Genomic DNA, 27499 nt, shown 5'->3' with positions numbered 1-27499 from the left:
TTGCTGCAAAATGACAACACTAGGCCTCATACCTCATGAGCCACCCAACAGGCAATTGAAGTTGGATTTCAGCACCTTACCCTTCCCACCATACAGTCCAGTCATGGTGCCATGCAACTTCCATTTTTCCCTAAAATTGAACGAATGCTTTTGAAGGCATCTGTTTGACTTAAAGAAGAGGTAGAAGGACTGTCAGAACTTGGTTGAAGATTAAGCACAATTAGTGGATCACTCAAAGGGAAATTGCTGTCAAGCTTGGCGTTTAAGGAATATGTGTGTCACATTATTGATGTTTTTCAATATCATGAGTTTGTGCAAAAAAAATTCCTCTCAAAGCGGAACAATTCCAAAATGTGGAGTTCTTTCACATCTGACAGCTTTAAGAAGCTTATCCATTGATGGCAAAAATGTGGTGATTATGTGGGAAAGAAAATACAGGTAACAAAAGAGGCCATTTAAAGGATTATTTTCCTGTTTCATTTATTAAAATATCCTTAATTAATGTTATGGAGGTGGAGGCATTACTTTTCATTTAGCCCTCATACTTTATTATATTTCTGGACTGCTATGGTGCTTTATGTCCATACTTAGTTCTCTGTCAGTGATCAACCTACTGTCCTTAGATTGAATTTTAGACATTAGTACTCATTTCATTTTCTAATGCAGAGTTAATTTATTCTACTCTTATTTTAGTGCAGTGATTATTTTACAAATCTTTAATTGATTCCTTGATAATATACAACATATACGCACATTAAATGTTCTGTAATTTGTGTCTACTCTAGATATGTCATAATGTGTTCTAATTATTCTCTACACATTTCTAAGGTATTTTTTTCTACAGACATGTAATACTTAGTCTGCATTACTGTAAATTGATAGTGAGTAGTGGCTTCATGTCATCTGTGGGGAATGGATTTTTCTCATTTTTATACTGCTGTTGCTACCTTGTCCACCAATTCTTTTAGACAGCAGTGACTCTGGAAAGCATTTTTTTAAAAGTAATTTATTTATTTATTTATTTTCTATCGCACCTTTATTATTTTTATAAATAACTTAAGGTGGCAAACATACCTAATACTCCTTCCTCCTCCTATTTCCCCACAACAGCAACCCTGTGAGGTGAGTTGCGCTGAGAGAGTGTGACTGGCCCAAGATCACACAGCCAGGTTTCAGGCCTAAGGTGGGACTAGAACTCTCAGTCTCCTGGTTTCTAGCCCATTGCCTTAACCACTAGACCAAACTGGCTCTCAAAACATATTTCATGGTATGTTCTCTGGAGATCTTTGTAATTTGCCATTTCTAAGAGATGAACTATGTCTCTACCAATGTTTCTCTTGTATTGATTTTACTCAGTTTCTAAATACATTCAATATTATGGAAATGCCTTAAACTTCCTGTGATCCATTATTCCAAAGGAAGTGAAACCAGTTAAATGTTTAACCCTTGGAACTCCCATATGGATGAGGAACCTGAAGTGTACATAAGAGCAAACTAAGAACCAGCTACCAGATGCTAGTTGCTATAATAACCACTTAAAGAATTCCAGGTCCCTACTTTTCCACAGTGATTTTATTTATTTGTTTAGATTTAGGCACCATTCAACTTCAAAATGTCTCTATGGCAGTGTGCAAACAAGTTTTTTTTTTACATTACATCCAGCTATTATATACTGAATGAATATTTTTGTAGCATTGTCATTTACATATTCACTGCAATAGTGTTTTGGTCAAATGTTATAGATGGTTCACTGCACTAAAATAAGAGTAGAATAAATTAACTCTTTCCAGAACAGGAGTAACTGACACGTTATTCCCTGAGTTCCTACAAAACAAGGAGCATTCTACCTCACCTCCTGGGCTCCTATTCTAGGACATTATATCTGTGTGCAGCTGGATCTCTGTGAGGAGAAGAAGCAGGGCCCCAACTCACAGCATCTATAAAGCCTCTTTCCTCAGCTTTTATATCTATTTGTAGGTCAAAGACTTTGCCAAATGAACATTGAGGGGCATTTTTTTCTCTAGGCTCTTGTTAGCAATTATTGTTTTCAAGCCCAAAATTTACTATTTCCCATAATTTTTCTGATTTTACCTTACTCATGAGATTTATCCATGAATTGTGGGGAAACTTTCTTAGAATTCATTATATTGTATTAACTGAGTCTTGAAAGGTTCTGGATTACTTTGGAAAAAAATCAGATAGGGGTCAACTGAGTTGTTATTTCCCTGTATCTAGCTGTCCTCTGGCTTGAAACACTGCTGGAAAGTGCCCGTTTTGATGTGGGCATACATTCATGTTCATGGGTGCCATTGCATAATGACTCACAGAAGTTTCATGGCAGAATTTTGAGCAAATCTTGCAGTAGTAAACTACAGGGAAGTACTTGGCACAGACAACAGCAATAATTGTATCTAACCATTCCTTATATAGCTAATTGCAATTATTTTCACCATGGAACTGAAAATTCTCATTGGATTCAAGATACATCTGTTGACCTTTCAGCGATGTAACTCTTACAGAACTATATGCATTCAGAGATGTAATTTTACAATATAGTTGTAGGAAACTGGGAGCTTTCTAGTCCATGAAAGAGACAGGACAAGAAGAGAAGAATTTAGCACATTTAACCAAAACTGGTTAAAATACCAAAGGGAAAGCTTTGGTTTCTGGAGCCATAGCATATTGCCTAGGTATTAGACTGAATCTGAGAGAAACATAGTCAGGGAGTACCTTCTGACCTGGAATGACTTCCTATCTCTGATCCACTGCATCCTATGATACTGAAGGAGGTTGCTGGTGGTCTGGGTGAACTTATATCCATTACTTTAACAAAATCTGCTAAAGAATGAAGTATCAGATGATTGGACTATCGCAATGTTCCCTCATTTTCAAAAAAGGAAGACTTGGTAATGACTGGTGAGGTGTTCTTGACATGAATGCCTGGGAACACTTCTAGGTTATATCATAAAATATCATAAAACCATCCTAAAACAATGTGGTGACAGAACTGAATTCGGAACAATATTAAGTTAGATTAGAGAAGTAGACTGAAAATAACAGAATTAAATTTAATAGAGACAACTGTGAAGTTCTTCACTTAAGAATTAGGGATATCTGATCTGGTAGTAGTAGTGCCTAATATGTTGATCACAAGCTGAGTATGAATCAGTGCTCTGACACTGCTGCTAAAAAGGCTAATGTAATTTTAGACTGCATCAATAGAAGTACGAGAGAGCAGCCTAGTGTAGTGGTTAAGGCATCAGGCTAGAAACTGGAAGACTGTGAGTTCTAGTCCTGCCTTAGTCACAAAGCCAGCTGGGTGACCCTGAGTCAGTCCCTCTCTCTCAGCCCTAGGAAGGAGGCAATGGCAAACCACTTCTGAAAAACCTTGCCAAGAAAACTGCAGGGACTTGTCCAGGCAGTCTCCAAGAATCAGACACAAATGAATGGATAAAAAAAACCCAAAAAGCCTAGAGGTATAGTTTCCAAATAATGGAAAATAATAGTTCTACTATATTCTACACTGGTCAAACTAACCACAAGTATTCTTTCAGTTTGGGCTATTAAATTTTAAGAAACATTCAGAGAAATTAAAAGTGCAATAGGGATATTTTTTCTACTGTTTGAAAAGGTATCAGCCAAAAGTAGGTCAAGAATTTTATTTTATTTTTATCCCAGAATGCAGGAATAATGATTTTAAGTTATAGGAAGGCATATTCTGGTTGAATGTTAGAGGGAAGGTTCCTAACAGAAAAGTTTTATATGAACATAATCATCAAAGGCAATGGTGATTTCACTCAATGTGTTCAAGCAAAAAAGATTGGGTAGCCATATATCATGGATGTTTCAATTTTGATTCCTACATTGAATAGGAAGTTAGGCCTGAACATCAATGGATCCCTTCCAACTCTATGATCCATCCATGAACCAACACTCATCTCTTCTGTCCAATTGTGCCTTGGTATGTGTTGAACAACTCAGGTGTCATTTTGATCCTATGCTGCTCACTTGCATTTTGCACTTCTAAGAGCAAAATACACAAGGTTTGATAAGTAGACAAGGAAGTTCCAGCGATCATTCCTAAAATTATTATTTCACAATGGATCAGGTTTGGTAGTTTCAAAATCTGTGTATAGAAATCTAATAAACAACACTGAAAAGCAGCTGAGATTATGCTGATGTACTGACCTGCTGTCTGCAGTTTCTTCAAGCTGGTAAGAATATCTTCCTGAGTTGTCAATTTCCCAGAAGCTAAATATTCAAGGAACTTCAACATTTATCTGAAACTTTCTCATTAGAAGCCATTCAAAATATCATGCTTCTATGTCAATCATTTGTTATTTCAGTATGTGTTGCACACATGTGTCAATGTATAGTCTTGACCTGTGGAATAAGAAGATGACCCAAGTGGTTGATATTATTGGTCCTGAGTATCATTTCCTATCCCAAACTGCTTGGCTTTCTGAAGACCTTAGCAAAAACGAGATGTTTATTAATTTGCTGGATCATCATTTTAAGGCCTTTTCTACAATTGTTCTTTCCTATAACAATTGGATCAGCACAGTTGTCCAGTAGAATCTTTCAAAGCTGTAAAGAGGCTGACACATTCTTAGTGAGATTTGTTGTAGTTGTTTTGCCATCCACTGTAATGAGTTTTTATCAGAAAACTTTGCTGATAAAATTGCTCATATCTGCTCCAACGTAGACTGTTCCTTGAGAACTGGCTCTGGGATAGTGTTGAGACGGTCACTTGTCTAAATTGGATGGATGAGTTTCATCATCTTCAACTTAAAGATGTGGATAAGTGGTTTTGCAGACTAAGCAGACCTCTTGTTTGTTGGATACTTTCCTATCGTGTTTAATACAGCTGCCACAGAAGAATTAGATAGCTGAAAGATGTAACCAAAAGTTGTTTCTTGGGGGAAGAGTTGTATTTAAGTTCATTTAAAACAAGGAAATACTGTATATCAGTTCAGGAAATATATGGAGGTCTCACCTTCCTAGATAACTGTTGTGAATTACAGTTCCTAGCATTTCCCACCACTGACCATGCTAATGTTTGACATCTCTGTTCTAGAACAAGAGTTCAGTTCCATTCCATTCCATTCCATTCCATTTAAGGCTCATTATTTGCAACTTCCAGTGCTGTTTCAGTCCATTTTCTGCTGCAGAAATAAGTAACAGGTGGCTGCTGCATCCAGAGACACTGTTTTTTAGCAAAAATTGCAGCCAGTTGTACTTTTCTTGCTAATGACCTTCTGTTTAGATTTTTGCAATGCACTTTGCTTAAGGATGGCTGGATGCTTAAGTGTGTTTGGAAACTCTAGCTACAGTAATACAGTATATGACAGCTAGATTGCTGTATATTGTATCCACTGTTTTGATGGGTTTTGCATCAACAGGAATAGTTGCATTTACAATTAAAATTTTTAGTCTTCATCTGTAAAGCTCTACATAGTTTGAGGCTCTGTAGGATCATTTTCTCTCTTATGAACCTTGCTGCAATTCCCCCTATGAAAAGATACTAGGTTGAGGGACAGGACTTGCTGGTTCAGTTGGATCACAACTATACATTTAACCTTTTTGCCCACAAAAAGTTTAATTATAGGATGAAATAAGTGAAAGTAATATCATCTTAAAATGAGGTTAATACAGCAAAACCTGTTCTATGTATTTTGGATACTCCACAGAGTATTTAATGAAGGTTGGCTGCAATCACTGGAGCTGCAACTCAGAAGTTGGAAACATATCTCTGATGGTTTGGATTTGCTACATTTTGGATTGAAACCAATAGGATTCTTAATATGTCTTTGGATCAACTGATTATGTGTAAAGATTATATATTCTTATGGCTGCATCCCTATCCAGAATCTCAGACATCAAGAATTATAGATTTTGAGGGGCAAGGGGTTTGATCCATTTTTATTCACAAATCAATTCCCCACTAGTTTTGTTTGAGAAATCCCTTACCCACCAACTATTACCCACTTGATTTACTCTAAGGGAAAAATACTGTACAATAAAGAGCATTCCATGAAGACATTTCTCTTACATGCTGATGCTTACGACAATTTGTACAGACTGTTAATCAAAATAATGTCTGTGTAATATCTTATCACTTCACAAATCTCACTTCTGAATTGCTCTGCACAGCAGCTCAAACATGTCAGCATCTGCATTATTCATGGGTACGGTATTTCTAATTCTACAGAGCAATGACAATACATTGACCTCAGCTTGCTTTTTGCTCCTTTGGGAATGACTTATATGTATATTACCAGTTTATAAGTGAGATGATGCATTATATATACCCTCAGTCCTGTTTTTTTGTGAGGGGAGGTTGGGGGGACAGGCTGGTCAGTTTAATATAGGCATCCATAAAGTACCTTGTCATTACAAAGTTTACATTTAAAAATACAAGGGTCTCTTCAGAATAAAAAATAATAATATAGATCTTCAGCAAAGGATTGTTACCTTGTCGTGGTGCTGGAGCTTGAGCACCTCAATGATGCCATGAGCTAAACCGTGAATGGCCACCCAAGATGGGAAGGTCATGACAGAGAGATCAGACTAAATGCGATCCCTGGGGAAGGTAATGGCAACCCACCCCAGTATTCTTGCCGTGAAAACTAAATGGATCAGTACAACCAGAGATACGTCAGTACACCATCGGAAGATGAGACCCCCAGGTCAGAAGATGGTCAAAATGCTACTGGGGAGGAACAGAGGATGAGCTCAACTAGCCCCAGGCGTGATGACACAGCTAGCTCAAAGCCGAAAGGATGGCTAGCAGCTGACGGTGCTGGTGGTGAACGGCGAATCCGATGTTCTAAGGATCAACATACCATTGGAACCTGGAATGTAAGATCTATGAGCCAGGGCAAATTGGATGTGGTTATTGGTGAGATGTCAAGATTAAAGGTAGACATTTTGGGCGTCAGTGAACTGAAATGGACTGGAATGGACCACTTCACATCAAATGACCACCAGATCTACTACTGTGGACAAGAGGACCACAGAAGAAATGGAGTAGCCTTCATAAATAATAGTAAAGTGGCTAAAGCAGTGCTTGGATACAATCCAAAAAACGATAGAATGATCTCAATTCGAATTCAGGGCAAATCATCTAACATCACAGTGATCCAAATATACGCCCCAACCACAGATGCTGAAGAAGCAGAAGTAGAGCAGTTCTATGAGGATCTGCAGCACCTACTGGACAACACGCCTAAAAGAGATGTTATTTTCATCACAGGAGACTGGAATGCTAAGGTGGGCAGTCAAATGACACCTGGAATTACAGGTAAGCATGGCCTGGGAGAACAAAACGAAGCAGGACATAGGCTGATAGAATTTTGCCAAGACAACTCACTCTGCATAACAAACAGTCTCTTCCAACAACCTAAGAGTCGGCTTTGTACATGGACTTCCCCAGATGGGCAACACCGAAATCAGATTGACTACATCCTTTGCAGCCAAACGTGGTGGACATCTATACAGTCGGTAAAAACAAGACCTGGAGCTGACTGTAGTTCAGATCACGAACTTCTTATTGCACAATTTAGGATCAGACTAAAGAGATTAGGGAAGAGCCACAGACCAGCTAGATATGAGCTGACTAATATTCCTAAGGAATATGCAGTGGAGGTGAAGAATCAATTTAAGGGACTGGACTTAGTAGATAGGGTCCCGGAAGAACTATGGACAGAAGAACATTGTTCAGGAGGCGGCAACAAAATACATCCCAAAGAAAGAGAAAACCAAGAAGTCAAAATGGCTGTCTGCTGAGACACTAGAAGTAGCCCAAGAAAGAAGGAAAGCAAAAGGCAACAGTGATAGGGGGAGATATGCCCAATTAAATGCAAAATTCCAGAGGTTAGCCAGAAGAGATAAGGAATTATTTTTAAACAAGCAATGCATGGAAGTGGAAGAAGACAATAGAATAGGAAGGACAAGAGACCTCTTCCAGAAAATTAGAAACATTGGAGGTAAATTCCAGGCCAAAATGGGTATGATCAAAAACAAAGATGGCAAGGACCTAACAGAAGAAGAAGAGATCAAGAAAAGGTGGCAAGAATATATGGAAGACCTGTATAGGAAGGATAACAATATCGGGGATAGCTTTGACGGTGTGGTCAGTGAGCTTGAGCCAGACATCCTGAAGAGTGAGGTTGAATGGGCCGTAAGAAGCATTGCTAATAACAAGGCAGCAGGAGACAACGGCATCCCAGCTGAACTGTTCAAAATCTTGCAAGATGATGCTGTCAAGGTAATGTATGCTATATGCCAGCAAATTTGGAAAACACAGGAATGGCCATCAGACTGGAAAAAATCAACTTATATCCCCATACCAAAAAAGGGAAACACTAAAGAATGTTCAAACTATCAAACAGTGGCACTCATTTCACATGCCAGTAAGGTAATGCTCAAGATCCTGCAAGGTAGACTTCAGCAATTCATGGAGTGAGAATTGCCAGATGTACAAGCTGGGTTTAGAAAAGGCAGAGGAACTAGGGACCAAATTGCCAATATCCGCTGGATAATGGAAAAAGCCAGGGAGTTTCAGAAAAACATCTATTTCTGTTTTATTGACTATGCTAAAGCCTTTGACTGTTTGGACCATAACAAATTGTGGCAAGGTCTTCATGGTATGGGGATACCAAGTCATCTTGTCTGCCTCCTGAAGAATCTGTATAACGACCAAATAGCAACAGTAAGAACAGACCACGGAACAACGGACTGGTTTAAGATTGGGAAAGGAGTGCGGCAGGGCTGTATACTCTCACCCTACCTATTCAACTTGTACACAGAACACATCATGCGACAAGCTGGGCTTGAGGAATCCAAGGCTGGAGTTAAAATTGCTGGAAGAAACATTAACAATCTCAGATATGCAGATGATACCACTTTGATGGCTGAGAGGAACTGAGGAGCCTTATGATGAAGGTGAAAGAAGAAAGTGCAAAAGCTGGCTTGCAGCTAAACCTCAAAAAAACCAAGATTATGGCAACCAGCTTGATTGATAACTGGCAAATAGAGGGAGAAAATGTAGAAGCAGTGAAAGACTTTGTAGTTCTAGGTGCGAAGATTACTGCCGATGCTGACTGCAGTCAGGAAATCAGAAGACGCTTAATCCTTGGGAGAAAAGCAATGACAAATCTCGATAAAATAGTTAAGAGCAGAGACATCACAGTGACAACAAAGGTCCACATAGTTAAAGCAATGGTGTTCCCCGTAGTAACGTATGGCTGCGAGAGCTGGACCATAAGGAAGGCTGAGAGAAGGAAGATCGATGCTTTTGAACTGTGGTGTTGGAGGAAAATTCTGAGAGTGCCTTGGACTGCAAGAAGATTAAACCAGTCCATCCTCCAGGAAATAAAGCCATACTGCTCACTTGAGGGAACGATATTAAAGGCAAAACTGAAATACTTTGGCCACATAATGAGAAGAAAGGACACCCTGGAGAAGATGCTGATGCTAGGGAGAGTGGAAGGCAAAAGGAAGAGGGGCCGACCAAGGGCAAGGTGGATGGATGATATTCTAGAGGTGACAGACTCGTCCCTGGGGCAGCTGGGGGTGTTGACGACCAACAGGAAGCTCTGGCGTGGGCTGGTCCATGAAGTCACGAAGAGTCGGAAGCAACTAAACGAATAAACAACAATAAAATAGATATGCTGATCTTATGGCTTAATTTAGTAAATCTCTGTTTCTTATGTTTTGCGTTATCTTGTTTTGCCCTTTGCTTTTCCAGCGAAGAACATTCAGCATTTAGCACTAACTCCTGGCACTGTTACTGCTGCAGAAAATTCTTTTCCAGCATTTGTCATTTAAATTATTTTGTAACGTATTATTTGAACACTTTTGCTGTTCTTAAATATTTAAACACCTAGGACAGAGGCTCAATTTGACCTGTAACTTTTTTCAAAAAGCAACACCCTACACACAAAACATCATTTTGTTTTGACTTGTTAAACAAATATGGCTAGTTTTGTATTCTCAAATATTATTATTATTATTATTATTATTATTATTATTATTATTATTATTATTATTATTCAAATTTTGCTACCCCCCTCTCCCCCAAAAGAGGGACTGAAGATATGAATATAAAAAACAATCATTGTTTCTTCGTACAGGAAATCTGACATTTGATTGCATCTTAACGAAAACTAATCTAATTAACAGCACCATAACATCCATATCAATTCCAAAGTAAATCCCTATAAGATCAATAGGGCTGATTCTCAGTAAAGACTGCAACTTTTGGATGAAATATTCATTTATAGGGAGTAAAAACCTGATTGAGCATCTTAGAAAATATGCATAACATTCTTCCAGTGGTCTTCTGGATATTTACTGTATTCCATTTTTAACTGTTGTGAACTGTACACTTTGGGGATTCAGCGTCATAACAGCCTTTCTTCTAGACTGAAAGTGGGGGGAAAGGAAAATTTCAACTGGTTTGCAATTTTCTTCAGTATTTTTGTTGTTTTAATATAGCTACTACTTTACCTTTACCAACTGACACTCTGAAAGCTGTTTTTCCCCCTACTAATGGATCAGCAAAACTACTTGTATTCAGTACTAAATATTTTAGTACTGAATATTTCTTGTAAAGAAAACCAGTGCAATGTACCCCCCCAAAGCAGCAAATATTTTCTAGGAGAGAACATTCTAAAACCACATTTCTAAAGGAGAGTTCTCTTGCTTCTATAATTGAGACTCTTTACATATAAAGTATACCAATTTTATAAACTGTTGCTAACTTTCAGTGCAGTTTGTATATTGTGTGTTCACAAAAACATCATAGGGTTACCATGTGACCTCTGGGCTCTTTTTAGTGTTTCCTAGACAACCCATGACCCACTGGGTCATTGTTTCAGAGATTTTCCTTACCTAAATAGAGAAACAGAATGACCACGGGCAGGCAAAAAAGCAGTGGGAGTGATTTCCCACTTCCTGCTGGCTTCCCCATTGAACTTCCTTGTGAGAAGCTGTCAGGGAGCATCAGAAATCTTCCTTCCTCCCTCCCTCCCTCCCTCCACACACCCTCTTTCAGTCCCTCTATGCTCACAGTATGCCGGCTCAGGTCGACTCAGCCTTCCATCCTTCCGAGGTCAGTAAAACGAGTACCCAGCTTGTTGGGGAAGGTGACAACCAGGGAAGGCAATGGCAAACCACCCCACTATAGTCTGCCAAGAAAACGTCGCAAAAGCGGCATCCCCCCAAAGGGTCAGATATGACTTGGTGCTTGCACAGGGGACCTTTCACCATCATTTTTTTAAAGATATGCTGATCTAGTGTACTTATGTACTTTTGCACCTTCCCCCAAATTTGCTGATACTTCCAGCTTATGTTTGATAGCACTGTTTCAGCCACTCAAACAATAGCACTCATGGCCAAAATGTCAAAATAAAAGAAAAGAGATAAAGAATTAAAAGTGAATACAATTAATTTTTAAGCAAGAATACAACTATTAATAGCTTGCGGGGAGGGGGGAGCCTCCCCATGTTACCCCAACAGGAAAAAGTACTGTACATTAAGTGGAAAGGCTCTTGCCAATATTTTGCATACTGTGTTTTTCTATTTTCAGGCAGTGCTTAAGACATTTAAAAATATGTTCCTCCCACCTCCTGTCTGTGAAGCAGTTTATTCTTCTATCTTATTGTGTTGTTTGTGTACCATAGAAGGTAGATCAGCTTTTATCATCTCTGATTAATATTAATTGTGGTGCTATTGTACAGCTATATTTACAACGTATATATATGAAGTCTAGCCCAGCCCGTAGTCAGATTGCTGGATTGCTCAGCTACTTGCTCCCCTTATCTTTTGTGGTTACACCACCTATGGAGAAGTAGCACTGAAGGGCTTTCTCCATTCCTCTCCCTTTGGCACCTTGAATATGGCAGTTCAACCAGCATCCCTGTCATTGAAACTCTTGCTCCCTATTTACCTTGAGCAGACAGTGGGGACATCTCTGGCAAAGACATCATCTCAGGTATTAGGACCTTAAGAGGAGCAATTCATGTCTTAAGGCTCCTTATGTCTGGGGAGCTGGGATGTTCAGTCTTGCACAGCAGTGACAACAAAAATGTTCTTCCTCATTCCTGTTTATTGTGTTTATGACAGTTTAAGAAAGAATTACATTCTCCTAGGTATAGGTGCTAAGCAGTATATCCTGTGATCTATAGAATACTATTGCTACATGATTTGTAAACTAAACAAATCATGTAGCAATAATATGTATTAGTCCCATTTCTCAAAGCTCATGCAACAATCCCAGTAAATACTTGCCAAAACTGGACAAAAGCTGTCACAAACAGCATTTTTGGCTCTTTTCATGTCATGGATCAATAGACATTGGGTGTAGCAGTGTTAGACAAGGAACTTATACCACACACATCAGCATTTTCCATACCTTTGGTGACATCAGAATAGCTAAACTAATAAAGGTTGCCAACTTTGGCCACAGGCTTTGGGGGATTATTTTAAGGTTCAGAAAGGAATGCAACATGAATAAAAGCAGATATGCTGCTTTCTGCTACGTTGAGTAGAGAACACAGGTCAAGGGAAATCAGAGTGAAATACTGGCCAGAAATGGAATAAAAATAAAATCCTTTTTGCCTTTGCACCAAAAGGACAAAGGAGAATCCTATGAGCAATCATGAGGTTGGAGGGCAGATATGCCCTTAGTAAAAGATCCCCCTTCCCTAATTAGACATTTACCCATTTGATTGGTCCGCCCCCAGCGACTGATGGACCCAGTGGGGTTCCAAAGGGAGCTTGGGGCTATCCCCCAGGATCTGCTGCACAGTCCAGCAGAAGCCCTGGACACTGCCTGGAATAGGGAGGCAGCCAGGGTCTTGGACAGGATTGCACCTATGTGCACTCTCTTGTTCCATTGAACCTGACACTCCCTATGGTTTATGGAGGAGATGAGGGTTCTGAAGAGGAGTAAGACACGTCTAGAGTGCCGCTGGAGGCAGACAAGGACTGAACCCAACCGAACACAAGCTAGAGCCACTATTAAGGCCTACCTTGTGGTGGTAAGAGCGGTGAAATGTCAATATTTCTCTGCTCTTATTGCATCCACAGAATGCCACCCAGTGGCCCTGTTTAAGATCACCCGATCCCTCTTGGGGAGGGTGGGTCCAGTAACCCACCTGCAGGGCCGTGCAGAGGAGTTTTCCAAGCATCTGGAGGGTAAAATCGCACAAGCTGGATGTCAGGCGTGGGGCACGGCCTGTGGAGATGCCTGGGGAATGTACTTACCCAGTTATCTGGGAACAGTTTGATCCTGTTGGGCCTGATGAAGTAGACAGGGTCCTCTGGACTGTGCATGCCACCACTTGCCAATTAGATCCATGCCCCTTCTGGCTGGTGAAGGCAGCTTGGGTGGTGACGTGTGGGTGGGTCCAGGTGATGGTAAACTCATCCTTGAGGGAGGGAGTGTTTCTGACAACGTTTTAAAGAGAGGCTCTGGTGCACCCCCTCCTCAAGAAACCATCACTGGATCCCACCATACTGGACAATTTTCATCCAGTCTCCCACCTCACCTTTTTAGGAAAGGTGGTTGAGAAAGTGGTGGCATTGCAGCTCCAGAGGATCCTGGATGAAATGGATTATCTGGACCCTTTTCAGTCAGGTTTCAGGCCTGGATATGGGATGGAAACAGTTTTGGTTGCACTTTTCGATGATCTCTGGCAGGAGTGGGATGGGGGCGGTGCATCCCTCCTTGCTCTTCTTGACCTCTCAGTGGCTTTTGATACCATTGACCATGGTATCCTTTTGGATCAGCTCAGGGAGTTGGGGGTGGGTGGTGCGGTTTTGCGCTGGTTCACCTCCTTCCTTCATGGCCAGTCCCAATCGGTGTTAATAGGGAGCGAGAGATCCGGCCTGCAGCCCCTCCTTTGCAGGGTGCCACAGGGTTTGGTATTCTCTCTACTCCTTTTTAACATCTACATGAAACCACTGGGTGAGATCATCCATCACCACGGGATGAGGTATTATCAATATGCTGATGATACCCAATTATACATCTCCATCCCAGGTGACTTAAGTGATGCTGTGACCACCCTCTTTCGGTGCCTGGAGGCTGTAGGGGTCTGGATGGGGAACAACAGGCTTCAGCTGAACCCTGGTAAGATGGGGTGGTTGTGGGTTTGGGGGATCCTTGGCATCCAGGAACTTACCATCTTTAGTTCTGGATGGGGTGGCACTGCAGAACCTGGGGATTCTCCTGGACTCATGACTCCTACTCGAAGAGCAGGTGGCAGCCGTGGCCAGGAGACCCTTTGCCCAACTTCATGTTGTGTGCCAGTTATGCCCCTTCCTGGATTGGGAAGCCCTCTAGTCAGTCACTCATGCCCTAGTCATCTCCCATATAGACTATTGCAAATGATATGAATCTTGAAGAGTATCCGAAAACTACAGCTGGTTCAAAATGCAGCCCTGTGAGCAGTTTTAGGAGCCCCAAGGATGGCGCATATAACACCTTTGCTGAGTGAGCTGCATTGGGTGCCAGTTTGCTTCAGGGTCCAATTCAACCTTTAAAGCCCTACATGGAATGGGTCCAGGTTACCTGAGGGACCGCCTCACTCCCATTACATCAACCCATCCCACCCGGTCAGGCAGAAAGGGCATGTTATGGACTCTGTCCATGAGAGATTGTCAATTGGCAGGGTCCAGGAAGAGGGCCTTCTCTTCTGTGGCCCCTGCCCCATGGAACACTCTTCTCCCCCAGAGGTGAGGCAGGCCCCCACTCTCCTGGCCTTCCGAAAGGGAGTGAAAATCTGGCTTTGCCACCTTGCTTGGGATGGGGTGGGGATAGACAATCATGGGGGTGGTTGGCGCCATGATGTGTCCCCAAGGAATGTATATTTTATATAAATTTTAAATATTTTTATATTTATATTTTTATGATGTACTTATTTTTATTATTTTAATTTCTTGCTATTCTAATTGAATTGTAAACTGCCCAGAGTCACTTGTGAGATGGGCAGTGCAGAAATGTGACAAATAAAAAAATAAAAAATTACACATCTTTAACTCTTAGCCATTGCCTGTAGTCATGCTAGTTGAAAAGGAAGGATGCTCTGTGTGGACCTTTTAGGCCATTGAACATAAAAATCCTGAGAAGTGCTTAGACATTAGGACCAGGTCAATATGCATTCTGTATTTGGGGACCAGGAGTATTTTTCAATGGCCCCGACCATCAGTGGCCTCTGTCTTTGTCTTCTCCTATCAAAGGAGGCATGGATGGTGGTAATACAGCCTCTTGTTTCCGTGGCAGAAACTCTTTCAGGACTTTCTTAACTTCATGTTTTATGGTTTTGATTCTCCCTAGCTTTTAATGGTTTTCAAGCAGCTCTTAATCTTTTTTTTTTCTTGGTGCTTTTTAAAAAGTGATTGTTGTAAGATATTTATTGCTCCCCTATTCTATAGGACCAAAAAAGTGCTGTGGTTTTTTTTATAGTCAATATATTTTTTTATCTCCCATCTTTTATTTATCAATGAGTTACTTTCACTCTCATGCTTTAGGAGTGGGATTGGGGGGCTAGTAATTTATAGAACAATTTATTTTAAGCAAATAGAATGCAGAATTTGTCTAATCTACATCCTTTGTAAAATATAGAGTAAAACATTTGTAAATTATTGTACTTGTAAAATATAAAAATTAAGTGAAGGAGTGCATTCCTATGATGAGAGAACTTTTTTTTAATTTGTATTGTAAGAAGGATGTTTTGGTTAACATAAAAAATATTGTTCAAAACCAGGATTTTTTAAATGTAATTGTAAGTGTTCCTGGAAATATATAAAAATAAAACAAACAAAACAAACGGAATACTTTGAAGATGATATATACTATAGTCTGCACTGGATTTATTTCAAAATCAAAGTAGATTTATGATTCTTTGAACTGAAAACGGAGAGGTGTAGTTTCAAAATGATGCTTAAAGTAAAAAATAGTTGTCTGATGTTTCATTCAAGGACAAAATACAAAATTTAAAAACCCCAATATTGTTTCTGTATAGATTTGCATCTGTTCATTCAGAATAAGCTTCAATTCATTTATTTGTCCCAAACAGATCCTAAAATACCATTCAGAATTTATACACCACTAGCTTCTGTATGTCAGTAAATGAAGTTCTGAGTATGCTCAGTATGTCCGTTTGCATGGCCAAGAATTATTCCTAGGCTGTTCAGTGACTCCTGATTTTCTTTTCTTTTTCTTTTTCTTTTTTGCCAGTTTTATATTTCTGAGAAGAAACATGCTTAAGTATTTCTTCCTTTTTGGATCAAACTGTTTCTGACCTAGTACATACTATTTGTACAATTTGTCTAAGCAAGCGCTTCTCTGAAGCTATCTGGATACACAATGAGTTTGCCAATTGTTATTACCAAGAAGAAGCAAGGCATGGCAGATGGTCTCTATTGGAGATTGTCCAAGCCAGAAAGTAACTTGAAAGAGCTCTGAAAGAGTTGCCATGACAGTGAAATCTTTCCATCATTATGGAATGGCATGGAATGGAATGAACTCATATGCTGGCCAAGGTGACTTTTGCCATGAAAACTTACAACAGTTGCCTAGGAGATTCTCATTAGGAAGCAGAAGAGTTGAAAAACGTGATTACCACCAATTCACTTATTTCTTTCATGGGTTCCCCTTCTTATTCTCGTAGCCCTTGTCTTAAATATAACCATTCAGTTTCATAGAGGGAATTAACCTGGGTAGCTTTCTGAGTGGCAATATGGCTAGTGAGGAGCAGGAGGTCATAGGTAACTGGTCAATTAGAAAGAAATTCTAGTTATATTTATTTGATCCTGTGAGCAGATCCTTCATTTATCCCTATGAACGATTTGATATTCTACTGCAGTTCAGGAAGTAAGTCTGAAATTACATTTTTATTTCTGTTTTTTATGGTTTTATGGTATTTTATTCTTATTATTTGGTTTGTAAGCCACCTAAAGCCACTGGGATTGGCTGGCATATACAATTGAATGAATGAATGAATGAATGAATGAATGAATGAATGTCTGTTCAGTTTAGTTTTTGAATTAATATTGTTTTTTCCTGGAGGAGGCCTTCATTTCAAAGAATGCAACCTCAGGAAGAAAATAGTTAAACCTATTATGCATCTGACTTTGAGGGGAATCTGCTGATTCACTGTAAACCTCTTTTGTGTTATTCCAGCAGTTGCTTTGAGGTAGCAAGCTTATTGCCTTCCTCTGCACAATGCACTCTCCTGTGGCCAGTCTTGCTTTCGCTGCCTCTGGGCCTCAAGGTGAAAAATTAAAGTCAGCACTGCAAGCTCAGCACTTCCTTTATCTCTTTCACTATGTTCTCCATAGCAGAGTCAACGGTAAAGCCCGTGTCCTCTTGCATTTACCAAGACGGAACAAAGCCCAGGGAAGATGAAAGGGAAAAGTGTCTGTACCAGCTTGTAATCCTTTATGCTCTTATCACAGAGGATTCTTTGCCCAAAGGAAAAGAGAGATGTCATGCACTCTCATATTGTGGAGGAGGGAGTAGAATGCAATGGAGGACGACAAATAATGCAATTCAGAGAAAGTGTTTGTCATCTGATACGCACCCATCCATAATCGGCTTTGTTCACCATTCCAAAAGGATTGTGTAGAGCTCTGGTTAGAGGCGTTATTTGTTATACTGCATTTTAAAAAGCAGCAGCAGAAGTTGAAATATCAAGGATGTAGTTCTGAGTGCCCAGAGGAGATTTTAGTGTGGGTTGGTTTTTTTATGGCATGCTTCTCCATGTGTCATAGTCCACAGCTTTTAACATACACTGCTCCAAAACTGGAAGAGAGGGAATTAAAAATTCAGCTATTGTAATGTAAGGCTGAATCCCTTAATTCACTTCCCCAAGAATAAATCTTACTGAATTATATGGTGCTTGCTTCTCTCTCTCTCTCTCTCTCTCTCATCTATCTATCTAGATGATAGATAGATAGATAGATAGATAGATAGATAGATAGATAGATAGATAGATACGTTTGCACTGCAATTTAACAAATCTTTTTTTAGCTACTATAATTTTTTTTAAAAAAACCATCAAACAAAACAATAGGTTTTTTTTTCCTAAGTAAATGAGTGCAGAACTGAGATTTCAGACTGGAACCTAGATCAGTCTCACAACCTGGTGTCCTTCAGATTCTATGCTGGGATTCCAATTCTCAGTAAACATAGTACCTGGGAATTCTGGAAATTGTAGTCACACCTGGGGACATCAAATGGGAAAGCTTAGCTTACATGATAATTGGGAAAATTATATGCAAAAATAAGCAAATAGAAGTTGGGATCCACGGAGTTGTACTAGCAGGGGACAGAAACCAATGTTTGTCAAACACTGTTTTTTTCTACTGTGTGGCAAATTAGCATTTCAGCTGGAAAATGAAAGTAAAAGTCAGCTGGATTAACGATTCTTGAATTTAAGCAGATGTTGGATTTAGGAGTGCATACAACATTCTGAGCTCAAAATATCTTGAATGAATTCAATTTGAATAAAACTCATATATTCCGGTAGATTTGTTTTGAAGCCAGAACAAAGCATGTTGTCACTTGAGAAAAACCTGGCTATTTTGAGTGGTGCCATTTCAAGACTTTCCCTTCTCAAAATGGCGCTTTCCAGTTGTTACAAGCTTGAAACAAAAAATGCAAGTTCAGACTGAAGTTGGAACAAAGTACTCAAGCCACTCTGAGTTTTGTTTTGACACAATCCAGACAATATTGAATTGTATTGATAGAATATTTCAAGTGGGGATGGTTCATTCTCAGCTCAGAACAAACATTTCCCATTTTGTGCAGAGTGCGATACAAAATGTGTAAGAGGTGAAAGACAACAACAAATATTTGCCACACTTTTTGAAGGCCATTGGAGAAGAAAAACAACATATTGAAAAGTAAGATAAAAAGATTGATTCATAAAAATATGAATTAACCTATGAAGAGAGAATCATGAAGACATTTATCATCTTGGAGATGTTTTTTCATCCTATCCATGAATAGGAAGATCCTTAGTGTCTATAGTTTTTTAGAAAATCTTGAATAGCATTATCACAGCATAAGCATTAGGACCAGGAATTGTCAATACTGACATGCTGTATCTAGCAATATCCACTGAGTAAAGCTTACAAAGCCATAATAAACATGGCACCCATAATATCAGTGCTATACCATAACTGTACTGTTCTTGGGAGAAACTACAAATCTTGCATATTGGAAAAGGTTCTCCAAAAGGTATCTCTCCCAGGGATGCACAGCCTTAAGAAGAGATGGTGGACTGTGAAGGGGTAGGTGCATTTACCTACCTAAAACTGCTTAATATGGTTTGTTAATTGGGTTATTACCAATCAATTGCTAAATGGATTATTACCAATCAACTGCTAATTGGATTATTACCAATCAATGACTAATAAAGCTTTTATGGGAGGCTTTCAGAACTAGGGAGGAAGGTACTGTTTTTGCTGAGAACCAGTAACTGAAGAGAAATGGAATACTAGTTTCCATTTCATTTCTCACCTTAGGTAGACTTCTATGTTCCAACTAAATTGGACTGATTTGGATTATGTTTCTCATTTTATTACTTCAAAGGACACCTAAATGGCTAGCCAAGCCATGCTAATATGATGCACTTTATCATTTTATCCCTGCCTAGAGTAATGAACCTGAGCATAGAATGAATCAGTCAGCCACCAAACGCAAACCTGAGCTGAATAAATTTGTGAAACATGCATAATATTTGTATGGCATCAATTACCACTAAAATTTTATAGAAGCTAAGGTTGCATTGGAAACCTTTTAGGGTGAATTTGAATATTAACATTTTATCACAGCAGTATTTAAAAACAGGAGAGCCAGCCTCAATTTGATTCAGAATTGCCTCAATATTTACCTTTTTTCTTGGCAAGCATTCCAACAAAATCCTAGCTTGTAAGTAGTGGTGGTAGTGATGATCATACATACATTCTGAATTTTATCGTAAGAAAATCTAGTACTTGTTCAGAAGAAGTCTTTCCCAGGGTGACTGGAGATGTAAGAGACTGAATGCATGGAAAGAGGGTTTTGTACCACTAACCTTCAGTCTACCCCCTTCAGCAAATACAGTAATTCTAGCAAGAATAATGTCACTCTATACAGTTGAATCTAGGCATCGAAAATTCAGTGATCCACATCATTTTCACCTTATCTCAGCACTTTTTGCTGTCAGTAAATCATTTTCTCTATTGATCTGCTATATCGCCATACTGAGCAGATCAACATATCCTACATTTCTAGTTGGGCAAGATACGGGTGGGAATTCCCTTGAGACATATCTTACTAATATGAATGGTATTCAGCCATAAAGGGAGCATGACTGTATGCACAGTTTTCTCAAAAGAGTATACTACTTAGGATGGCTAGATTAAAAGAAACAGAATTCTTTCCTTTCCAATAGTTATTTCAACGAGAGCATTTTATTAGGTACTAGCCACCCCTATCAAAAACCCTTCTTCTATATAATTATTAAAGGTGAGGGCATCTGGCCGTCTTCATACTGTGTAGGAATGCAGGTGGTCATTTGTTTTGAATTGATATTAAAACATTTCATAAAGTTGGAAAGTTAACAAATAAGTCTAGCACAATTTTCTTTCAAACTAGCAACCTTTCCTGTTTTAAATATTATTACATAAATCTCCATGATGCCTTATGGTTAAAAAAAAAAGAATTAAAGCGATTTTTGGAAAATTCAACAGTTTGGGGAGGGGGTATGTCTCAAAAAAATGGAAGGACTGGATTGCAACATTTCTGAATTGTTTGGGGGGGTTTTGCTGGTGAATTGGAAGATGCTTAAGGAATATACTAAAAGCTTAACCAATGAATAGTTTCTAATTTTTTTAAAAAATCACATAAGTAAACCAGTATTTGAAGATGGGATGGAGGTAAGTAAATCATTGAAGGAGCAGGACAGCATGATTTCAATGTGCAATTCTTTCAGCACAAATATTTAAATGAGTACCTATTTACTTTGTAATGGGTATGCCATTAGAAGTTTCAGAAGGAAGCATTTTACCCTACCAAAAATTCCATTCAAATTAAATCACTCCATCACTCCGATGACTACATGACAACTCTTTGCAAAGTTCATGCATCAGACATCTGTGCCTTTGAAAAATTTTACATTTGAAATAGGTTGTCATACTGAGGGTCTGTTCCATCTTGCAGTACTTTCACATTGTGGATTGTTTTCTTGTTAAACTACAGCTGTCAGATGTTGACACCTTTTTCCAAGAAGTTGATACCTTTACTAGTCTAGCAATTTAGCAGCAAGTCCATTCTATTCTAAATGTAGAAGAAAATGCCCACTATAACACCTCTTCCAATGTATTGGTCATTTAATTTATCTATAGTGGCCATTTCAATTTGTTTTTACAAACCTGTAGCACCAATGTATGGTTTCATTTTAGATTCTCTATATGATGAGCGTTCTTAGCTGATGGAGATTTAACCTCTGAGAATATCCAAGCACAAATACACACATACATGTGCATATATACCGCTCTCCCTCTCCCTCTCCCTCCCTCTCTCTCTCTCTCTTATTTTGCCCTGGTGGGCTTATTTGAAATTTTGAGAGTATATTATGGGCAATATTATGAAAATTGTTATTACGGTCATAAAACAGCCATTCACCAGCAGGCAAATGGGTGAGGTTGCTCCCTACCATTTTTTTCAAACTTTCAACAAATCTCTGTACTTCATCAGCACATCTTTATCATTTTTTCTGTGCAGGTGTGTACACTTCTAAGCCAATCCCTGGGCTGCAGCCCTTTGCTATTTTTATTTTCTAAAAAATGTTTCTGGGGCAAACATTGGGCTTAGAAGAGTTATTGGAAATAAAGGCTGGTTTCCTTCTTTGTAGTATGTTAGCTTCCGTTTTATTATTATTATTTTATTTTATTTTACTTTGAAGAATCTAAGTGGAAAAAAAGTCATATAGAGTATGGAGCCTGGTGGGTACCAAGCAAGATAGCAGTGGGCTCTTTCATGCCTGTGAATGACAATTTGTGGTCTTATAAAGCAGAAAGTTTGATCTAAACAACTATATTTTGGACCTTTTGGGGGAGATGGCAAAATTTGAATAATCAATCAATCAATATTTTACTAAAACATTTTGATGGGTGGTTTATTTAGATCAAATTTTGTGACTGAAATGATGTTAAAACAGCACAGCTCTGCCAAATTTGAGGGCAGAGTTCATTAAACGTATTGTCAGCTTTTTTCAAGTGATTAAGGATGTTTTCAAATTTAATTGTTTTTTTTTATTTTTAACACACATTTTCTGACTCACGGTCCATTTTCTAATCATGGTCCACTCTGGACCAGTTTTATTATTTTATTTGGTATTACTAAACTGAGCTGCTGTTTAAAGGCTTATGAAGGAATTTAATCCATGTGCTTAACAGAACTTCTCATGAGGGGTTTTCAACTTGATTTTTTTCATGATGTTTCATCACTGTCATTTGTTTTCTTTCTGGTTATAATGTTAGCCAGGCACAACATATTTCTCTGATACTGGGCAACTTATTTCTTCAATAGTGAGCCCCCATTTTCAGGATAAGCAGGTATAAGCAGATACCCTGCAACTCAGAAATAAGGATCCATATAAGACCCAGAAGATGCTGTGGCTGGGGTTGTGTTTAACATTTGGGGGCTGAGGGCAGTGATATGACTAAATGGAGGAATGTTGTACATTGGAATAAGGCCATGACTCTTTCCTCAGTTTCTCTGGGGAAAGGGACTAGTATCTGTACATTATATTTTCTTGACCAAAAGATTATAACCAAGATTAAAAAGGCAAAAAAAAAATCTTCCATTTTTTTCTTATTCCATATCTTAGCACCACAATGAAAAGTAGGTCCAAATTTTCAGAGTTCAACAGCAACTTGCTGAATAGTCATTTATTAGCTTTTGCTTTTATGGATTAGTCTGGAACAGACTTCAGTATGACAGGCTGCATTCCACCTGTCAGCCTTCACCAAATAGGCAGGATTGTAACCAATTTAACAAGATCACAAGAATCCAAGAACTCTTGGTAAGTAATTCTTCCTGAAGAAAGGTTAGAAAGCCTTAGCCAAAGAATTCTAGCAATTTTTGCTGTATTTCAAAGGCAAGCTCTATATGCAGAAATAAGTGTCACACATTTCTGTGTTCCTTTCTCATTCCCGCCGTATGTAGCAGGCGTCCTCCTTGGAGATGGCTAGCTGGTTTCTGTCTGCCCTTTGTTTTTTGCAGTGGCCAGAATTGCCACCCTATTACTTTTCCCTGACTGTGTGAGAACTATTACAGTCTAGGAATAAAATAAATGTAGAAATGTATTACCTTACTGTCAAGAAGGACAGGACATTAGTAAGAGTTGCCACTGGTTCTTATTCTCATCTTCCTTTTTGTTTAATTACAGGAAACAGTGCTACTTACTTGTTAGGTTCTTGCACCAAGAGTGGTTTTGTTAATTCATATTATATCCTGTATAGCTAATAGAAAATAATTGGCAAATAAATATAATTTAATAGCTGTGGGTTTTTCATATTGCTAGGCACTATGTAGGAGGCTAATTCTAATGAGCTGAAACTCAATCTAAATAATTAAAGAAGTTAATACTTCTGTTTGGCTGATCAATTAAAAAAAGCCCTTAGTCCTTTAAAAGTAAGCATGTAACTATGTCGTGGGAAGCATGTGAAAGATTTATTGTGCTATATTCACAAGAACAAACTGTGGTTAGGCAGCACATCAAAAGACAACCTATTTGCTGTGGTGAGTACTAATTAGAACATATTAAAAATCTGAAATTGAAAGAAATGCGTCCTTGTATATAATGAACCATTTATTATACACTGTTGAGAGCAATTTGTATTCTAAGTCTGAGTCTCTGACACATCGCCATCGGGCCAGGGAGTTGGATAAGCCTGTCCTGCCATGGCTTTGGGAGTGGAATATGTTGTGGCTTGGCCTTAATTATGCTGTACTGTGGTGTGTTTTTGTGTGCTTTGTATTAGTTACTTTGTTTTTTATCTTTTTAACACTAGATAGGTCTCCCAGAGCCACTGTTTCCAAGTTGGGTGGAAATATTTCTAAATTTGTAGAAATAAAAAAGTTATCATTCACCATTTGGTTTTGCTTTGATGCCAGCTAATGGGAAAAAATTCAAAAATCTTTCATCTGATTTTCATCTTGTTTTTTTCTTTAGGGTATTTTTGAGAGCCATTAACAAATTTTCTGAGACTATGAACCGCAAGTTTCTGGAAAACATGAATTTTGAAGAACAGGTAAGTGGTTTATTTATTATTTATAAAAATTCAGAATGTACTTGTTTTGCATCTATTTGTTTCAGTATTTTCCCAAACTGATTGGAAATAGACTGATAGGGGATGAAGTACATCTGGAGATCATCTGGTTCAGGAGTACTACTTGTTCCCCGGTTTCGCTCTTTTGATTATTATTAAGATTCTAAGTCTGATGCTTTTATCTATTTAACTGATCTGGGCACAGACATGTAGAATAAATAATGATGCTATAATACAGCATCACATCTACATGGGTTTTCATTAGAATATCAGAACATGCTTGTTTTTCACAGATACCTTTAAGATCAGGAGGTCATTTTGCTTTTTCTATGGAGGGCCTATATTGGAACAATTTCCAGCTGACGTTGAGTGTAGCCCCTACCTTATAACAGTTTAGGGGGTGAGTTAAAACATTTTTTTTTACCCGAGGCTGTTTATGTTGATTTTTTAAAATAGGTTTAATTGTTCTGCCAAAAGTTAAAATGAATTCTAAATGTTTGTAAGCTGCCTGCAGTCACAAAATGAGAATGGACAATAGATACATTTTAATTAATTAATTGAAATAATGAAACAATTATTGAGGAAATTATCCAACATGCAGAAACAAATGTTATTTATCGTAAAGCCTCAGGAAGATAAAGGATTACCAGAGCTATCCTTCTTCAGACTGAATTCCCACATAATTAAATATTTTAACATAGCACTTACAGATCTGAACAGCAAGCAAACTACCAAAAACTTGAATTATCAGGCAGCATTTTTTATTGTCAGGTAACGTGAGGTGTGAAATCAAAATTAGATTTCCAAAGAGGCCACAGGAAGGACTTTAAGCTTCCTTTTTACTTGTCCCAGAGTATGACAAGTAAAAATATGGGTTACAAAATTTATAACGTAAATGTTAATAATATTAATGTAAATGCATGCATAATGAATAATAGCTGTTTTTGAGCCAGAGCATGAATGATAAAGCGTCATTTTCTTTACCCTCTTAGATTTAACATACTGTATTCCACTGAGCATGGTGAAAATGCAATGGAACAAAATAAAGCCAGATTTCCTTTTTCTTCCTGCTGTTCTTATTATTTCAATGTTGAAGCTACCTGACTCCATAGTGAGTCTGCGTGGCTTCCAGATAAAGGTTAAAAGAAAACAAAATATAACCAGAAGAAAAAGAAGACAGCTGATGAAACCACCCCCACCCCCCAAAGCCAAGCAGCCAATAAGCTGCTAAGCTTTCATCATTCTGTCCAATAGGTGGAGAAGATCCATTGGTATTTTGTAAAAGAGAATTCGGTTCTCTTCCAAGTATTATTCCATATTCGAGGGAATGACTATGTTGTTGTTTATTCATTTAGTCGCTTCCGACTCTTCGTGACTTCATGGACCAGCCCACACCAGAGCTTCCTGTCGGTCGTCAACACCCCCAGCTCCCCCATGGACGAGTCCGTCACCTCTAGAATATCATCCATCCACCTTGCCCTTGGTCGGCCCCTCTTCCTTTTGCCTTCCACTCTCCCTAGCATCAGCATCTTCTCCAGGGTGTCCTGTCTTCTCATTATGTGGCCAAAGTATTTCAGTTTTGCCTTTAATATCGTTCCCTCAAGTGAGCAGTCTGGCTTTATTTCCTGGTTTGATCTTCTTGCATCTTCTTGAATTTTCCTCCAACACCACAGTTCAAAAGCATTGATCTTCCCTCGCTCACCCTTCCTTATGGTCCAGCTCTCGCAGCCATATGTTACTACGGGGAACACCATTGCTTTAACTATGCGGACCTTTGTTGTCAGTGTGATGTCTCTGCTCTTAACTATTTTATCGAGATTTGTCAATGCTCTTCTCCCAAGGATTAAGCGTCTTCTGATTTCCTGACTGCAGTCAGCATCTGCAGTAATCTTCGCACCTAGAACTACAAAGTCTTTCACTGCCTCTACGTTTTCTCCCTCTATATGCCAGTTATTAATCATGCTGGTTGCCATAATCTTGGTTTTTTTGAGGTTTAGCTGCAAACCAGCTTTTGCGCTTTCTTCTTTCACCTTCATCATAAGGCTCCTCAGTTCCTCTTTGCTTTCAGCCATCAAAGTGGTATCATCTGCATATCTGAGATTGTTAATGTTTCTTCCAGCGATTTTAACCCCAGCCTTGGATTCCTCAAGCCCAGCTTGTCGCATGATGTGTTCTGCATACAAGTTGGATAGGTAGGGTGAGAGTATACAACCCTGCCGTACTCCTTTCCTGATCTTAAACCAGTCTGTTGTTCCGTGGTCTGTTCTTACTGTTGCTACTTGGTCGTTATACAGATTCCTCAGGAGCCAGACAAGATGACTTGGTATCCTCATACCACTAAGAACTTGCCACCATTTGTTATGGTCCACACAGTCAAAGGCTTTAGAATAGTCAATAAAACAGAAATAGATGTTTTTCTGAAACTCCCTGGCTTTTTCCATTATCCAGGAGATATTGCCAATTTGGTCCCTAGTTCCTCTGTCTTTTCTAAACCCAGCTTGTACATCTGGCAATTCTCGCTCCATGAATTGCTGAAGTCTACCTTGCAGGATCTTGAGCATTACCTTACTGGCATGTGAAATGAGTGCCACTGTTCGATAGTTTGAACATTCTTTAGTGTTTCCCTTTTTTGGTATGTGGATATAAGTTGATTTTTTCCAGTCTGATGGCCATTCTTGTGTTTTCCAAATTTGCTGGCATATAGCATACATTACCTTGACAGCATCATCTTGCAAGATTTTGAACAGTTCAGCTGGGATGCCGTCATTTCCTGCTGCCTTGTTATTAGCAATGCTTCTTAAGGCCCATTCAACCTCACTCTTCAGGATGTCTGGCTCTCGCTCACTGACCACACCATCAAAGCTATCCCTGATATTTTTATCCTTCCTATATAGGTCTTCCATATCTTCTTGCCACCTTTTCTTGATCTCTTCTTCTTCTGTTAGGTCCATGCCATCTTTGTTTTTGATCATACCCATTTTGGCCTGGAATTTACCTCCAGTGTTTCTAATTTTCTGGAAGAGGTCTCTTGTCCTTCCTATTCTATTGTCTTCTTCCACTTCCATGCATTGCTTGTTTAAAAATAATTCCTTATCTCTTCTGGCTAACCTCTGGAATTTTGCATTTAATTGGGCATATCTCCCCCTATCACTGTTGCCTTTTG

General features: G+C 38.8%; 1 protein-coding gene across 1 annotated transcript in view; it reads left to right on the top strand.

Annotated features, from left to right (window-relative positions):
- Nucleotides 1-27499, top strand: part of DOCK2 (dedicator of cytokinesis 2) — a 289582-nt gene that overhangs the window by 199090 nt on the left and 62993 nt on the right. Inside the window, exon 30 of the mRNA XM_063292441.1 lies at nt 24240-24318. Coding sequence (XP_063148511.1) covers nt 24240-24318 — 79 coding nt within the window. The remainder of the gene's footprint in view (nt 1-24239; nt 24319-27499) is intronic.

The sequence above is a fragment of the Candoia aspera genome, chromosome 2, assembly GCF_035149785.1.
Source record: "Candoia aspera isolate rCanAsp1 chromosome 2, rCanAsp1.hap2, whole genome shotgun sequence".
NCBI lineage: Eukaryota > Metazoa > Chordata > Lepidosauria > Squamata > Boidae > Candoia > Candoia aspera.
Note: the sequence above shows the minus strand (reverse complement) of the source record. Positions and strands in the feature narration are given on the sequence as shown.